The sequence below is a fragment of the Chiloscyllium plagiosum genome, unplaced genomic scaffold (assembly GCF_037043375.1).
Source record: "Chiloscyllium plagiosum isolate Xiang-an unplaced genomic scaffold, Cpla_swu_hap1 HiC_scaffold_2, whole genome shotgun sequence".
Lineage (NCBI taxonomy): Eukaryota > Metazoa > Chordata > Chondrichthyes > Orectolobiformes > Hemiscylliidae > Chiloscyllium > Chiloscyllium plagiosum.
This window is the reverse complement of record NW_028270140.1, coordinates 6,176,061-6,194,270: the sequence shown is the minus strand read 5'-3', so window position 1 is coordinate 6,194,270 and position 18,210 is coordinate 6,176,061. Positions and strand designations below refer to the sequence as shown.

Here is an 18,210-nt window from a genome sequence, read left to right as displayed (position 1 = left end):
AACTACTGGAGATGATTGTGCTATTATTGATTCTGACCCATGCGTTCGTAGCTTTAAACAGCTCTGTTAAATTGTCCCTCAAGCTGCATTGTTCTAACAAGCAAAGCACAGTTTATTTTTAGTCTGTCTCAACAGAATAACATTCCTGTCATCATTTAGAACTGCTGTCATTTGGACACCTTCTGAACCCCAAACTTTAGGAAGTTTGCCAAAGTGTTAGAAAGAGCACAGAGAAGATTTAGCAGGATGAATCTCGTATGAGGAATTTCAGGTTTGCAGAGATTTGGGAATCTTCTTAGAATGGCAAAACCTGAGGGTAGATTGAAAAGAAGTGTTTAGAAATATGAAGGGTCTTGATAGGGTTGATGAGAAGAGAGTGTTTCCGCAGACAGGGGATTTGGTAGCTAAAGGATTTTTTTTCTTTATTCATTCACAGGATTGGGCACTCCAGGATAGGCAACATTTATTGCCCATCCCCTAATTTCCCAGAGGGCAGTTAAGAGTCAACCACATTGCTCTGGGTCTGCAGTCACATGTAGGTCAGATCAGGTAAAGATGGCAGTTTCCTTCCCTAAAGGACATTAATGTACCAGATGTTTTTTTTTCTAAAAATCAGCAATGGATTCATCATCAGACTCCTAATTCCAGATATGTGTTGAATTCATCTGCTATAACAGGATTTGAACCCAGGTCCCCAGGACATTACCTAGCTCCCTGAGTTAACAGTCCAGCAATAATATCACCAGGCTGTCATTTCCCTACTACAGCTTAGAGGCAAAGGAATCAGGTGGGAGTAGAAGATGCAGAGAAAAGTGTAAGAAAAACCAAAAGTTTTCTTTGAAATACAAACATTGTTCTGCTATGGAAGGAGGTCAGGCAGCATCCAGGGAACAGGAGATTCGACGTTCCTGAAGAAGGGCCTGTGCCCGAAACGTCGAATCTCCTGTTCCCTGGATGCTGCCTGACCTGCTGTGCTGTTCCAGCAATAAAGTTTCAACTTCGATCTCCAGCATCTGCAGACCTCACTTTCTCCTCTGCTATGGAAGGCCCTGTCTGGAGCAGAAAAATAGATTCAGTAGTGACCTTCAAAAGAGAATTGATGCTATACTTTAAAATGAAGAATTTGTGATGATAGTGAAGTGAGATGAGTTATGTAGTGCTTGCAAGTAACTAGCACAAGCAGATAGGTAAAACCACCTCTTTCTGTGTTGAGATTCTTAGACCAGCTACCTTCCCCCATAAATTAAATAACAGTGGTTGTACTATTTCATAAAGTTAGTATCTGCCTTTAAGTAATAACTGGTCAGTAGTGCTTCCCCAAGAGAATTGGCTCCATTTGAGTTGTTGCTATGTCAGGTGACAGGTGTACTGGCTAATGAGCTAAAGTAAATCATTTGGAAAAAATGCCGAACCTTCTAAAACCTCAGTGTGTGTCAGAACTAATTTCTTATTTCTATCTTTGTTTTCTGTCTTTCCTAGCAGATTTTAGTTTCTCTCATAGTGATCAGATACTATTACATGGACCTTTCTGCTGTTTCTTGAGCTGAAACCCTAAATACTTTCTCTTGCTAATCGTTTCTGACTATGCTGCAGAGTCTCAGAGACTGAAATAATTGTAAGTATCTAATTACAATAACTATGAAGTCGGCTGCAAGTTTTCACTGAAAAATAAATTAAATTCACAAAGATGGCAAACGCTACAAGAGAATGGAATTTATTTAAATCTTTACAGTGCATTTTTCTGGTAGGGGATGCATGTGATTTTATTCAATAGTTAGCATGTAGCCCTATGAGGTTACGTTATTTGCATTTGGAAAATGGATGTTTCCTTGTGACCTTCGACTTATATTTGAGTTTGTGCATGCCTGACTGCAGGTGAAGGTGATTAATGTGAGGTCAGATTAGTGGACAGTCCAGGAGAATGCTCCTAACCAGTTTTTGATTAGAAACTTCATATCAAGTGAGTTTGTGCTGTACTAAAGCTGGTGCTGTATCCTCTCTCTGTTTTAGAAACCTTATGCATGTCAGATCCCAGGTTGCACTAAACGGTACACTGACCCAAGCTCTCTCCGAAAGCACGTGAAGGCACATTCCACAAAAGAACAGCAGGCAAGAAAAAAGGTGAGTACATATGGGAGGATCGAAGCAAAGATTTTGATGAAACAGGAATATTCATTCTCTTTATATTGTATAAGTCAAAGTTTAATTGTACTTTGATTGTAAGAAGGAATTCCTCAGCTTTGAATTCATAATCCACGTTATTTTAGGAAGACAGTGAAGACACAAGTAGACCATGTGAACTGGGAGCAGGAGTAGACCGTGTGAGCTGGGAACAGGAGTAGACCGTGTGAGCTGGGAACCGGAGTAGACCGTGTGAGGTGGGAACAGGAGTAGACCGTGTGAGGTGGGAGCAGGAGTAGACCGTGTGAGGTGGGAACAGGAGTAGACCATGTGAGGTGGGAACAGGAGTAGACCATGTGAGCTGGGAACCGGAGTAGACCGTGTGAGGTGGGAACAGGAGTAGACCGTGTGAGGTGGGAACAGGAGTAGACCGTGTGAGGTGGGAACAGGAGTAGACCGTGTGAGGTGGGAACAGGAGTAGACCATGTGAGGTGGGAGCAGGAGTAGACCATGTGAGGTGGGAGCAGGAGTAGACCATGTGAGGTGGGAACAGGAGTAGACCATGTGAGGTGGGAGCAGGAGTAGACCATGTGAGGTGGGAGCAGGAGTAGACCATGTGAGGTGGGAGCAGGAGTAGACCATGTGCGGTGGGAGCAGGAGTAGACCGTGTGAGGTGGGAACAGGAGTAGACCATGTGAGGTGGGAGCAGGAGTAGACCATGTGAGGTGGGAACAGGAGTAGACCGTGTGAGGTGGGAACAGGAGTAGACCATGTGAGGTGGGAGCAGGAGTAGACCATGTGAGGTGGGAACAGGAGTAGACCGTGTGAGGTGGGAACAGGAGTAGACCATGTGAGGTGGGAGCAGGAGTAGACCATGTGAGGTGGGAACAGGAGTAGACCGTGTGAGGTGGGAACAGGAGTAGACCGTGTGAGGTGGGAACAGGAGTAGACCGTGTGAGGTGGGAACAGGAGTAGACCATGTGAGGTGGGAGCAGGAGTAGACCATGTGAGGTGGGAACAGGAGTAGACCGTGTGAGGTGGGAACAGGAGTAGACCATGTGAGGTGGGAGCAGGAGTAGACCATGTGAGGTGGGAACAGGAGTAGACCGTGTGAGGTGGGAACAGGAGTAGACCGTGTGAGGTGGGAACAGGAGTAGACCATGTGAGGTGGGAGCAGGAGTAGACCATGTGAGCTGGGAACCGGAGTAGACCGTGTGAGGTGGGAACAGGAGTAGACCGTGTGAGGTGGGAGCAGGAGTAGACCATGTGAGCTGGGAACCGGAGTAGACCGTGTGAGGTGGGAACAGGAGTAGACCGTGTGAGGTGGGAGCAGGAGTAGACCATGTGAGGTGGGAACAGGAGTAGACCATGTGAGCTGGGAACCGGAGTAGACCGTGTGAGGTGGGAACAGGAGTAGACCGTGTGAGGTGGGAACAGGAGTAGACCGTGTGAGGTGGGAACAGGAGTAGACCGTGTGAGGTGGGAACAGGAGTAGACCATGTGAGGTGGGAGCAGGAGTAGACCATGTGAGGTGGGAGCAGGAGTAGACCATGTGAGGTGGGAGCAGGAGTAGACCATGTGAGCTGGGAACCGGAGTAGACCGTGTGAGCTGGGAACAGGAGTAGACCGTGTGAGCTGGGAACAGGAGTAGACCGTGTGAGGTGGGAGCAGGAGTAGACCATGTGAGCTGGGAGCAGGAGTAGACCGTGTGAGGTGGGAACAGGAGTAGACCGTGTGAGGTGGGAGCAGGAGTAGACCATGTGAGGTGGGAACAGGAGTAGACCATGTGAGCTGGGAACCGGAGTAGACCACGTGAGGTGGGAGCAGGAGTAGACCATGTGAGCTGGGAGCAGGAGTAGACCGTGTGAGGTGGGAACAGGAGTAGACCGTGTGAGGTGGGAGCAGGAGTAGACCGTGTGAGGTGGGAGCAGGAGTAGACCATGTGAGGTGGGAACAGGAGTAGACTCTATGAGCTGGGAACAGGAGTAGACCGTGTGAGGTGGGAGCAGGAGTAGACTGTGTGAGCTGGGAGCAGGAGTAGACCATGTGAGCTGGGAACAGGAGTAGACCGTGTGAGCTGGGAACAGGAGTAGACCATGTGAGCTGGGAGCAGGAGTAGACCATGTGAGGTGGGAACAGGAGTAGACCGTGTGAGGTGGGAACAGGAGTAGACCATGTGAGGTGGGAACAGGAGTAGACCGTGTGAGGTGGGAACAGGAGTAGACCGTGTGAGGTGGGAACAGGAGTAGACCATGTGAGGTGGGAGCAGGAGTAGACCATGTGAGGTGGGAGCAGGAGTAGACCATGTGAGGTGGGAACAGGAGTAGACCATGTGAGGTGGGAGCAGGAGTAGACCATGTGAGGTGGGAGCAGGAGTAGACCATGTGAGGTGGGAGCAGGAGTAGACCATGTGAGGTGGGAGCAGGAGTAGACCGTGTGAGGTGGGAACAGGAGTAGACCATGTGAGGTGGGAGCAGGAGTAGACCATGTGAGGTGGGAACAGGAGTAGACCGTGTGAGGTGGGAACAGGAGTAGACCATGTGAGGTGGGAGCAGGAGTAGACCATGTGAGGTGGGAACAGGAGTAGACCGTGTGAGGTGGGAACAGGAGTAGACCATGTGAGGTGGGAGCAGGAGTAGACCATGTGAGGTGGGAACAGGAGTAGACCGTGTGAGGTGGGAACAGGAGTAGACCGTGTGAGGTGGGAACAGGAGTAGACCATGTGAGGTGGGAGCAGGAGTAGACCATGTGAGGTGGGAACAGGAGTAGACCGTGTGAGGTGGGAACAGGAGTAGACCATGTGAGGTGGGAGCAGGAGTAGACCATGTGAGGTGGGAACAGGAGTAGACCGTGTGAGGTGGGAACAGGAGTAGACCGTGTGAGGTGGGAACAGGAGTAGACCATGTGAGGTGGGAGCAGGAGTAGACCATGTGAGCTGGGAACCGGAGTAGACCGTGTGAGGTGGGAACAGGAGTAGACCGTGTGAGGTGGGAGCAGGAGTAGACCATGTGAGCTGGGAACCGGAGTAGACCGTGTGAGGTGGGAACAGGAGTAGACCGTGTGAGGTGGGAGCAGGAGTAGACCATGTGAGGTGGGAACAGGAGTAGACCATGTGAGCTGGGAACCGGAGTAGACCGTGTGAGGTGGGAACAGGAGTAGACCGTGTGAGGTGGGAACAGGAGTAGACCGTGTGAGGTGGGAACAGGAGTAGACCGTGTGAGGTGGGAACAGGAGTAGACCATGTGAGGTGGGAGCAGGAGTAGACCATGTGAGGTGGGAGCAGGAGTAGACCATGTGAGGTGGGAGCAGGAGTAGACCATGTGAGGTGGGAACAGGAGTAGACCGTGTGAGCTGGGAGCAGGAGTAGACCATGTGAGCTGGGAACCGGAGTAGACCATGTGAGGTGGGAACCGGAGTAGACCGTGTGAGGTGGGAGCAGGAGTAGACCATGTGAGGTGGGAACAGGAGTAGACCGTGTGAGCTGGGAGCAGGAGTAGACCATGTGAGCTGGGAACCGGAGTAGACCGTGTGAGGTGGGAGCAGGAGTAGACCATGTGAGCTGGGAGCAGGAGTAGACCGTGTGAGGTGGGAACAGGAGTAGACCGTGTGAGGTGGGAGCAGGAGTAGACCATGTGAGGTGGGAACAGGAGTAGACCATGTGAGCTGGGAACCGGAGTAGACCACGTGAGGTGGGAGCAGGAGTAGACCATGTGAGCTGGGAGCAGGAGTAGACCGTGTGAGGTGGGAACAGGAGTAGACCGTGTGAGGTGGGAGCAGGAGTAGACCGTGTGAGGTGGGAGCAGGAGTAGACCATGTGAGGTGGGAACAGGAGTAGACTCTATGAGCTGGGAACAGGAGTAGACCGTGTGAGGTGGGAGCAGGAGTAGACTGTGTGAGCTGGGAGCAGGAGTAGACCATGTGAGCTGGGAACAGGAGTAGACCGTGTGAGCTGGGAACAGGAGTAGACCATGTGAGCTGGGAGCAGGAGTAGACCATGTGAGCTGGGAACAGGAGTAGACCGTGTGAGCTGGGAGCAGGAGTAGACCGTGTGAGCTGGGAGCAGGAGTAGACCGTGTGAGCTGGGAGCAGGAGTAGACCGTGTGAGCTGGGAGCAGGAGTAGACCGTGTGAGCTGGGAGCAGGAGTAGACCGTGTGAGCTGGGAACAGGAGTAGACCGTGTGAGCTGGGAACAGGAGTAGACCATGTGAGCTGGGAACAGGAGTAGACCGTGTGAGCTGGGAACAGGAGTAGACCGTGTGAGCTGGGAACAGGAGTAGACCATGTGAGCTGGGAGCAGGAGTAGACCGTGTGAGCTGGGAGCAGGAGTAGACCGTGTGAGCTGGGAACAGGAGTAGACCGTGTGAGCTGGGAACAGGAGTAGACTGTGTGAGCTGGGAGCAGGAGTAGACCGTGTGAGCTAGGAGCAGGAGTAGATCGTGTGAGCTGGGAACAGGAGTAGACCGTGTGAGCTGGGAGCAGGAGTAGACCATGTGAGCTGGGAACAGGAGTAGACCATGTGAGCTGGGAGCAGGAGTAGACCATGTGAGCTGGGAGCAGGAGTAGACCGTGTGAGCTGGGAGCAGGAGTAGACCGTGTGAGCTGGGAGCAGGAGTAGACCGTGTGAGCTGGGAGCAGTAGTAGACCGTGTGAGCTGGGAGCAGGAGTAGACTGTGTGAGCTGGGAGCAGAAGTAGACCGTGTGAGCTGGGAACAGGAGTAGACTGTGTGAGCTGGGAGCAGGAGTAGACCGTGTGAGCTGGGAACAGGAGTAGACCGTGTGAGCTGGGAGCAGGAGTAGACCGTGTGAGCTGGGAGCAGGAGTAGACTGTGTGAGCTGGGAGCAGGAGTAGACCGTGTGAGCTGGGAACAGGAGTAGACCGTGTGAGCTGGGAGCAGGAGTAGACCGTGTGAGCTGGGAACAGGAGTAGACTGTGTGAGCTGGGAGCAGGAGGAGATCCGTGTGAGCTGGGAACAGGAGTAGACCGTGTGAGCTGGGAGCAGGAGTAGACCGTGTGACTGGGAGCAGGAGTAGACCGTGTGAGCTGGGAGCAGGAGTAGACCGTGTGAGGTGGGAGCAGGAGTAGACCGTGTGAGCTGGGAGCAGGAGTAGACCGTGTGAGCTGGGAGCAGGATTAGACCGTGTGAGCTGGGAACAGGAGTAGACCGTGTGACTGGGAGCGGGAGTAGACCGTGTGAGCTGGGAACAGGAGTAGACTGTGTGAGCTGGGAACAATAGTAGACCATGTGAGCTGGGAGCAGGAATAGACCGTGTGAGCTGGGAACAGGAGTAGACCGTGTGAGCTGGGAGCAGGAGTAGACCGTGTGAGCTGGGAACAGGAGTAGACTGTGTGAGCTGGGAACAGGAGTAGACTGTGTGAGCTGCAATGGAAGAATAAATAAAAGTGACCACAGCCTTATCAGACCATGGGACCGCTTTCTCCTGAGGAATGGACAAATGGTGGTGCTTTAACCTGACGGTCACCATGCCTCAGACAAGGAGGAGAGAACTTCTCATTAATCTCAGACAGTGCAGGAACTGAACCCTACATCACAAAACAAATGTCCAGCCAATTGAGCTAACTGACCCCCACCATAGAAGGTAGGCTGTAACTGGGGAGCAACTAGTCAACATGGAATTGAGAGAGGAAGAAAATCTCATATTGGATAAAGCAGGATGTGCTTCAATAAGCTGCCTCACCATCTTAACAACTATTTAAATCATAATTTTGCACGATCAGATTGCGCTTCTATACGTGGCTAATTCAGAATTCTGGAGATAAGGCTTCCTTTCCACAACAAATCACTTTGTTTTATCAGGCTTCTTTTCTTAGTACAGGCAGTAACCAGCTGGTGAGACAAGACATTACTTCCAACAAAATGCCTTCCTCAGACCTTGTGTGGTACAGCAAGCGTGTATTTAGGATTGGCTTGTCTGAAGGGTACCTTTCTGAACCATTCCAATGCAATTCCTTGCCCTGTCCTTTCTACTTTGTGTCAAAATCAGGTGAACTCATAAACATGCCTCAAATCTGAGGTGCCAATTTGTGCTCTGTACTGGTTTGTACTCTATATCTGCAGGTAGGAACAGAAACATACCTTCAATCTGTCAAATCTGTCCCACCAGCTGGCACAGACCCCACCTGCCTCAGAACCAATCCCAATTCCTCAGAATTCCCTCCCTCTTACACTGGCTTTCCAGCCAAATATTCCAAAGATCTATCCTCCGGGTCTCATGTTCATGTGTGCATGGCACTGGGAGCAATCTTGAGATTACTGCTGTCGAGATCCTGCTTTTAAATTTCTAACTCCCTCAACTCTGATTTCAGGACCTCATCCCTCTTCCTACTTATGTCAATGATAGCAATGTGGACCATACCTTCTGGAATATTCCCTCCCTCAGAAGGACGTCCTGCAGCTTTTCAATGACTTGGGAAGCAACAATAGCTGTCTTATCCCCTGATGAAGGAATCCCCTGTCACTCTTGCTCTTGTGATCTTCTTCCTGCTTCCCTGTGCAGTGTCCCATGGTGCCGTGGGCTGTTGTTCTGGGTGCGCTTCTCTGAGGAACCATCACCCTCACTGTTTTCCAAAAATGAATTTGCAACGTTATAGACTCCAGGGACTCCTGCAGTTGCCTAGTTAAAATGGTCCCACACATTTGAATCCTGGGCTTCATCAGAAGTACAGCTGTAGACACTAAATGTCCATTCCAAGGCAGGTCACTGGCTTTTCTCTGCAGAATTGTCAAGGGGCTGGGACACCAGAGGGGGGTGAGAATTTGCAACTCACTGCCTGAAAGGATGGGAGAGGCAGAAACCCTCATAACATTGAAGGAGTATTTAGATGTGCACTTGTATACAAGGCATTGGGCCAAGTGTTGGAAAATAGGATGAGGGTAGTTAGGTGGTTGTTAAAGACCTGTGCAGATTCAATAAGCTGAGCCTGTCCTGTAAACTCTATGGCCACAGTTGGCTGTAGATATATCCAAGAAAGGCTGAGTCACTGCGGCTGAGTGGGAGAGTCCAGGTTAACGGAAGTTCACAGAACATTTACAGGTGCTGAGGGATCACACCAGATCCATGATCTCTATGAGATTCATTTCAAACTTCCCTCCCTATACCAAATCCATTCAGCCATACTCTGATGCAATAGAGTCATAGAGCTGTACAGCATGGAAGCAGACCCTTCAGTCCAACTCATCCATGCTGACCAGGTATCCCAAATTAATCTAATCCCATTTGCCAGCACTTAGCCTATGTCCCTTTAAGTTGAAACTTTATTGCTGGAACAGCACAGCAGGTCAGGCAGCATCCAGGGAACAGGAGATTCGACGTTTCGGGCACAGGCCCTTCTAAGAAGGGCCTGTGCCCGAAACGTCGAATCTCCTGTTCCCTGGATGCTGCCTGACCTGCTGTGCTGTTCCAGCAATAAAGTTTCAACTTTGATCTCCAGCATCTGCAGACCTCACTTTCTCCTCGTCCCTTTAAGCCCTTCCAATTCATTTACCCATCCACGTGCCTTTTAAGTGTTGCAATTGAAACAGCCTCCACCACTTCCTCTATCGGGACAAAAAAACACTGCAGATGCTGGAATCCAAAGTAGACAAGCAGGAGGCTGGAAGAACACAGCAAGCCAGGCAGCATCGAGAAGTGGAGAAGTCCTGAAGAAAGGTTAATACCTGAAATGTTGACTTCACCATGTCCCGTTGCTGCCTGGCTTGTTTTGTTTGTCCAGCTTTCTGTTTGTCCACACACCACCCGCTGCATGAAAAAATTGCCCCTTAGGTCCCTTTTAAATCTTTTCCCTCTCACCTTAAACCTATATTCACTAGTTTTGGATTCTGCTACCCTAGGGAAAAGACCTTGACTATTCACCCTATCCATGCCCTTCATGATTTTATAAACCTCTATATCGGTCACCCTTCAGGCTCTGATGATCCGAGGAGAATCGCCCCACCCAAATCAGCCTCTCCCTGTAGCTCAAACCCTCCAACCCTGGCAACATCCTTGTAAGTTTTTTCTAAACCCTTTCAAATTTTACTAAATCCTTCCTGCAGCAGAGAGACCAGAATTGAACGCAGTATTCCAAAAGTGGCCACACCAATGTCCTGTACAGCCACAACATGACCTCCCAACTCCTATATTCAATGCTCTGACCAATGGCCTTCGTCACATTCTGGTGTTGTTTTCCTCAAACAAGTGTTTAGAGTCATTTAAGGTAGGCACTTATCCAAATTTCACTGGCCACAACACTGGAGTTAATGGAGCAATTGGACTACCATATAAGGATATGCTACATTTAGGAGGATAGACAAGAATGATAAAGGAGATAGGGAAGGAAGCAACAGAAGTGGCTTATAAGAATGCCAGATATTGTCGTAAGCCTGATGATCGGGATCAATTTAGGATCCACTAAAAGATAAGGGAACAGAAAGGAGAATATAAATGTAAGCTAGCTAGGAACATAAAGACTGATTTAAGAACTTTTGATATATGAAAGGAAAAAGATTAGCAAAGAGAATGGTGAGCCCATTAAAGATGGGGACAAGAAAATGATACCTGGATTTCAGGGGTTAAGTTATGACGAGAGATTATACATATTATGTTGTTTTCTCTGGAATTTAGAATGTTAAGTAGTGATTCAATCAAAGGTTTCAAGGTATTAACAGGAAATGGCAGGGTTGATACAGATAAATTAATTCCACTGGTGAGGGACTCTAGAACTAGTCAATTTATACATTCCTGATAGTTAAGTAAAAATAAGCCTTAAAGTGAGTGTCAACTCACCACATGCTAATGTTGTGGAAAGTCAGTTTGTCATTCAAATGAGCGGTAGTGTTGACTAGTGATGAGATTTTCATGATTTTTGAACACCAGGGAGTCAAGCTCACAATAACATGACCTCAATTACTGCATTAGCACCATTGCATGAGCACTACTGCAAACTCAAGTTTAATATGTAAACTTTAGCAAGCAAGGAGATGAAACGCATTGGCAAATTTTAACAAAAAGAATAGGAATTAAAGCTAAAGCTCATATTCAATATTCATAAAATTTCTAAACATTAATTTGAATTCAAGTGAAATTATCACATTGTCGAGTTATAGAAAGCATTACTCCTTTGTTTAAAAATGATGTTTACTCCCCAATATAAAGAAATACTGCAACACAGGCATTAATCTGTCAAGAGGACAGCTTCTTACCTAACTAAATGAAACATACTGACCACTGGCTTTTACTGACAACTATTGCCAATTTAAAAAAAAAATAACCCCATCTCTGATGAACTCCCTCACATAAGTCGTATAGTTGGATAAGTGCAGTTTCAAGGCTATAATTTCATTTGGAAGGTTAGATAATTATCTTAAATTGTTCTGCCCCTAATAGATTAATGACATTGTTTGAAACTTTTAGAGAGATTAAAATCTTAAAACCAATCCTATTATCGAGAAACAATATATTATTTTCTCGATTCAGTGAAACAAAAGTTTAAATTAATACTGACTGAGTCACATGGAGAGGAACACGATAGTGTAATGTATGTTACAATGTCGCTACAGTGTAAGTCAAAGGATATAATCGCAGATACCTGCAATAGGATATAACCACACAATTGTGCATCTGATTTTCAGCAAGTGTATATATTTCTGATGACCTTGCTAGCCCAGAACCTTCCAGAATTGCCGTGTGGTTCTAGTTCTGGTCTTTTGCATGTGTCCTTTTTTATCACTTCTCCACTGTGGACTACGTCTATAGTAACCTGAAGCTCAATTGTTGAAATTCTCTCCAGTCTCAGCATGTTTTTGTCAACTTTACAGTCAGTTGTTCGGGTATTGCCTAATGTGGCTGGGTACCAAATTCTGTTTGATCATTCTGCACTCTGGGACATTTTACAATGTTAAAGATACGAGATTTATATGTACATTGATGTGTGTGTTAGAGAGTGCCTCTATTTTGCTGTATGGTGTAATTTTCTTTCAATGACTGATTTCAGTGGTTAAAATCATTTTTGAAATGCCACCAACACACATTGTAATGACCTGAATTAAATGGAATGGTGATTAACACATAGCCAGTTAGATTTAGCATTGGATCATCTTCCCTTGTAGACAACTGTATTTCAGCCATGTTTAAATATGGAGAGCAATGGGAAGGAAACAATTGACTATAATGGTCATAGAATGTACTACAGCATAACCAATCTTTCATCAAACATGTAAAGGGAGACCTAGAGCAGAATTGAATACATTTGAAGTGTTTTTAGAGATAGACTTGCTCTCAGTGCAAGGCATTGTGCTGACTAAAGGTAAACAACATGTGGAAGGAATTTATAAAAGGTTTTTGTTAGTTGTTTTTCCTTTGGAGAGATAATTCAATTTCCTAAGACAAGAAAATGTATCAAATTGACGCCTGAAATGCAAAATTCACACTGCTTTGGAAGTGACGGGATATGGATCTGAAATCTTCAAAGTTCAATGGTGAATCAACAAATCATAGAAATTTACAGTGCAAAAGAAGGTCAGTCATCTTTTCCTGTCTGACCTGGTCAGAAAAGAACTTCCAGGCTGATCCCGCTTTCCAGTTCTTATCCAAAGCCTTGTAGATGACTGCACCTACAGTGCATATTTAAGATTTTTTAAGTACAATGAGGATTTCTGACTCTGGCTTCATTTCAGGCAATGAGTTGCAGATTGTTACTACTCTCAACGTGCCTGTAATGCCTCGAACAATTGCCTCAAATCTATGCTCAGTGGTAACTTACCTCTTTGCTATGGGAGATGGGGTTTTCTTATTAACCATATAGAAGCTATTCACAATAATGTGCAGCTTAATTGAAAAGGTAACCCGAAGTCACCAGTCTTGCTAGACCATACCACTGTTCTCTCATTAGAGAAAGAAAACTGGACATTATTTAACCTGAGGGTCGACTACATCTCAGGTGATGGGGTTGAAAAACAAGAGTCCTTCCTGGTAACCTCAGCTGGTGCTGGAATTGAACGCCCACTGCTAACATCACTGTGCATCACAATACATGCTTTGGAGAATGAATGAATAAAGAAATTTATTCAGTATATTTCAGAAAAGACAGAGATACAGAATGAGGTGTGTTTTAAAAGGAAATGGATTGTAAGAGATGTTGTGGAAGGACAATTTCTAGTATAATAAGAAAAAGGAAGTGTTGGTTGGCTAGAAAATTGAAGCAAGTTATTGGTAAATGAAAAGAATGGCACAGAACAGAAAGTTGTGGAAAGTCTATTAGCCAACTGGCTTCAAACAAAGCACATCATGATGATGAGCATAATTTTTATAAGCTTCTATCCCATGTCTTGGCTAATAAAGTGAAGTACTAATAATGCCTTCTGAACCACTTCATCAACCAGCCTTTGTGGTCATGCACCCTATACCTCTCAGTAACCTACTAGATATGGCACATTCTGTTGTCTTCTTTATTATTCCAAACTGTGTGCCCTCACAGTTCCCTGGACTGGATTCTATTTGTCTCATTTCTGCCTACCAGAGCAGTTGATTTCTGACCTTGAGGAGTCTATAGCTTCCATTTGCTTCATCCAACCACATGACTAATTTTGGTGTCAAATGTCTTAATTATGTAATGAGGAGAAAGTGAGGACTGCAGATGCTGGAGAGTCAGAGCTGAAAATTGTGGAAAAGCATTCCTGCTGACGGGCTTATGCCCAAAATGTCAACTCTCCTACTTCTCAGATGCTACCTGACCTGCTGTGCTTTTCCAGCGCCATACTTTTCACTCTTGATTAATGAAATAGAATAGCAATTTATCACCACATGTATTTATGAAAATGTGGTGAGACGTACATAAGTCAGCACAATTCAGCACCATTTTAATTATAAAAAGAAATTATAAAAAAAGTTAATTGAGACAAAGTTAGGTCAAAGCTTATCTTTTGTTCTATCCATGGCCCCTGGGTTTCTGGAGTGGGCATGAGATGCTGCTGCTGAAGCCACTCCATGGGCACTACAGCAAGGAGGGTCTTCATGGACCCAAGTCACTGATACTGAAGCAATGACTCACTCCAATTCAGTCACTATCCGAAGCCACCATATTGCCACCATAGCCACAAGGGATGACCCGGAATCACCATGCCATGACCACTGAAACCGCCACCCAGCCATCAGGAATGAACCATGCCCGTCAACGATGGAGCCTTCGATAAAGCTGTGGTCACTATGGCCACACAGTACGGATATCCGGATCAACCGCCCTGCTGCCACCGCAGGCCCTCGTTAACCGCCTCCTCCACCGCAGCCGTGGAAAAGCACAAAAGATAAACTTTCATACAATAGAGAGATGAAGGAAATAAAACAAAAATCAAAGAATAATGCAGCCGGGTGGGTGAGGGAGAGCGCCCGGGCACAGAGCCCAAACACTTCCTGCCCTGCCGCTGCTACCGCCATCTTTATTTTTTTCTAAGTTGTTCACACATCCCACAAGAAGCAAGGGGAGCAGTTCGGAGCCTTGTTGAACGCATTTGAAACAGCCTTTCAGTTACATAGGCAGTTAGCTCTCATCACCCTTTGCTCTCTGACACTGAGCCAATTTTGGATACAACTTGGCAGCTTACTGTTGAATGGCAAATTAGTTCAAAAGTAATGACGAGAATTATTTTAATGCACTTTAATTGCATTAGCTATAGGCTGAAGTAATAAAAATGAAAATAAAATGGTATATCAAGGATACAAGAGCCATTAACTCTGTACCTTCCATTATGTATCTCTAAATGAGGGGAGGTTGAGGTGATGGCCTAGTGGTATTATTATTGGACTGTTTATCCAGAGATCCAAGTAATGTTGTGGGGACCCAGGATTGAATCCTACTGTTGCAGATGGTGGAATTTGAATTCAATAAAAATCTGGAATTAAGAGTCTAAGGATGACAGTGAATCCATTTCCGATTGTTGGGAAAACCCATCTGGTTCACTGATGTCCTTTAGGGAAGGAAACTGCTATCCGTACCTGGTCTGGACCCACAGTAATGTGGCTGACTTTTCAACTGCCCTCTGGGTAATTAGGGATGGGCAATAAATGCTGGGCTTGCCAACGATACCCGCATCCCGTGAATGAATGAAACAAAACTATGGCAACATCTTCCACACAGTGGTAGTTAAAAATCACACACCAAGTTCTAATCCAATGGGTTTATTTGGAAGAACTAGCTTGACAGCTTGGACAATAACCTGGTGTGGTGTGATTTTTAACTTTGTCCAGTCCAGTCCAACACCGGCACGTCCACATCACAGAGCTGGTTAAATAACTTCAAGGAAACATGTAATCAATCACTATCAGTCTGATCGAACAATATTACAAAAGACAGTCAGGTTCACCTCCATTCAGAGCAGAAGGATTTCTAATATGAAACAGTCATCAGTTGGTTGAAATTTGATACTGAGTGGCAACAGGAAAATGTATATAATTGTGGTTTAGCAATTCAGCCCTGAGATTATGATACTGTAAGTTTATCAGGATTTTCTAAAGTGAAGGAGCAGACACATAAGTCATTTTCTCTGGTTGCAGCCAGTCCCCTGTAAAAATGTATCTTGCAGTTATTTTGTATTATAATAATTTACCAGGTGAAGTGCTTTTAAGATGTTACGGTCCCAAGATTTTCAGTTGTCAGTCACAGTTGGAATGTGTTGCAATATGCATAAGCATCATCTACGATTAAGAAACTAGAAACCTAAGTTCTGAGAATGCACTTACAGTAACTATGTAGCAAATTAAAGGCAATATTTTATTGTTTACTTTCTCAGTTGATACACTTAGTGAGGTGAAACTGCTGGTTAGTATTATGTTACAGCTTTTTAAAAGTCTGCTATCATTTCCAACACTTCCCGGACTCTGTCCTACACTGGCTGTATAGTTTATTTTCTTTCGAGAGGGTGCTCTGTAGTGTCAATGAAGACCTCCTTCTTGGCCTGGCAAACTACCTCATGTAGGGGCACCTCCATTTCACCACACATGGACAGTGAGCTGGACATCCTGTGACACTCTAATTACTCTCTTGCTTTTTGGCGGCCAAATTCATTAACTCGCCAAATGTTTTGCATCACATCTTTAAGTGGCTCCGCTCACAAATCAGTTTTACAAGACTGCAACAGCACATGGAATTTTCCCCTCTCAACTCACTCCGGGAGTTTCCAGAAGTAGGCACATTCCGCACTGGAATTCACACTGCATGTCGAATTGATCCCATCCTCCAGTTTGCAGTGAGGTGGGCATGTGGATTCTGAGAGTGGCTTTCAATTGTTGCTTACTAGTGCTACTGTCTAAACCTCAAGATCAGAAACTCTGCTCTCCTTTAGGAACTCAGGGTAGATTATAGTTTATGAAAAGAGAAATTTCAAAGGGCTCTACAAAGTTCTCAAGATTTAGAAAGTAGGACAAGCTAATTTAAGCTTTCTGGTAACTTGTTTCCCCCCCCTTGTTTCCCCCTTTCATGTGATATGCTCTCTGGTTCTGTTCATTCTTAATCTATCGAGTTATTTTTCAACTCCATCAATATCTTGAAAATAGATTAGACCCAAAGAATAATTTCTGTAGTATGCAGTAGCAATTTATCTGCTATAAATGCAGACAAGTTCAAATATTTTAAGCCCTGGTGACTTCAGACTCTATCAGCATGCTAAGCTTCTGTGGTATCTTTGTTGTTTCAGTTGAGAACTCTAGTCTTATTTTGGCATGGACAAACATTCCCAGCTAATAACAATAAAAGCTGAAGAAACAATAAATTGTCTTAAAACTGAATTATTACTTTAATTAAACTTGAAGGATGGCGTGAGTCCAAGCAATCTTGTACAAAAATGTGGAATTCATAAAATGAAAATTGCCATAAAAATTCCATAGTGATAAAGGCTCAGTGAAACAATTCTGCACCAGCAGGTTTCCACTGTCCTACAAATAGATAAAAGACCTCTCCTGTCACATCCTGTTAGTCATGGATTCATTTCTACAGTACATTCACAAATGCTCTTCATTTGACTTTTAGCATTATTTTCAAAAGAAAAATCATTAAAAATTATAAAAGGCAATATACATTTTGAGTTGCAGTTCAGACCTAGTATGAATAATTATTGCACAGGAATAATGTGTAACTAATCGCAATGTTAAGCTAACTGGGATAGGTTACCACCTGTATATTGTTCCATTTGGTCAACATTTATATAGCAAAAACACTTCTCAAGTTACTTCCAAGAAATGCATGATTGAAGAACAAGTTCTACTCTTAGATCAGAGATTAATTTCATTGTTGTATGGTTGCAAGTTCCATGGTCATAGGTAATATACTGTGAGAGTGCTGAGTCTGTGTCTGTATTCATCTCACTAAAAATGCAATGCATGAACGAACAAGTGAAGGTTTTCTTGAGTTTCTAAATTACAAAGTCAGTTGATAGCAAGATAATTAATGAAAAGTATAAAAGTAACTGTTACAGTTCTTCAGCAACAGAAACACCGTACAGGAGAAAAAGAAATTCATTGACATGATTCTGCATGTCTGAATGTAGTCAGCCTGATACACACTAGAAAACAGCAAACGAGCCATAAGGTCAGGTAATGAACATTATCCAATACTCTCCACAATCCCTTACCAAGTTACCATATTGCAAACATTTCACTGTAACCCTCTGCCAGTGTGATCTGCCATATTCACCAATGCACAGTCGGAGTACAGATTTCTGAAATGGTTAAATTCAGAAAACAATATCTTGTGCACTGAATGTATTCTGTGGAATGGGATGGTGAATGGATGGTGAATCCCATAAATTCATACAATTTATTTATTCGAAGATCCTAATATAACCAGTACTTGGAGTGTTGATGTCTAAATGCAGATAACTACATATGTCTGACAGAAAAAGAATTGCAAAAGATAATGACCATTCTTTAGAAAAATTGTCCATCATTTGACTTACATTTTTCAGCAAATATTCCTTCATGCTGTCCTACAGGAACTGAGATAGATGCTTGGGTGGATCAGGAAATGCCACCAGAAACTCAACAGACTGAAGAAAGAATTGTATATCATTGGGTAGAATTATTTCTTCACAAAGCAGTGCACTG

At 45.1% G+C, this 18,210-nt stretch overlaps 1 protein-coding gene across 7 annotated transcripts in view; it reads left to right on the top strand.

Moving 5' to 3' along the window:
* Nucleotides 1-18,210, top strand: part of LOC122564092 (zinc finger protein GLIS3-like) — a 577,543-nt gene that overhangs the window by 402,581 nt on the left and 156,752 nt on the right. For all 7 annotated transcript variants that reach the window (XR_015759424.1, XM_087994473.1, XM_043718678.2 and 4 more), the window contains one exon: nucleotides 2,011-2,121. Coding sequence is in view for 6 of the 7 variants with exons in the window: in XM_087994473.1 (XP_087850599.1) it covers nucleotides 2,011-2,121 (111 nt within the window). In the remaining variant the exon portion in view is untranslated. The remainder of the gene's footprint in view (nucleotides 1-2,010; nucleotides 2,122-18,210) is intronic.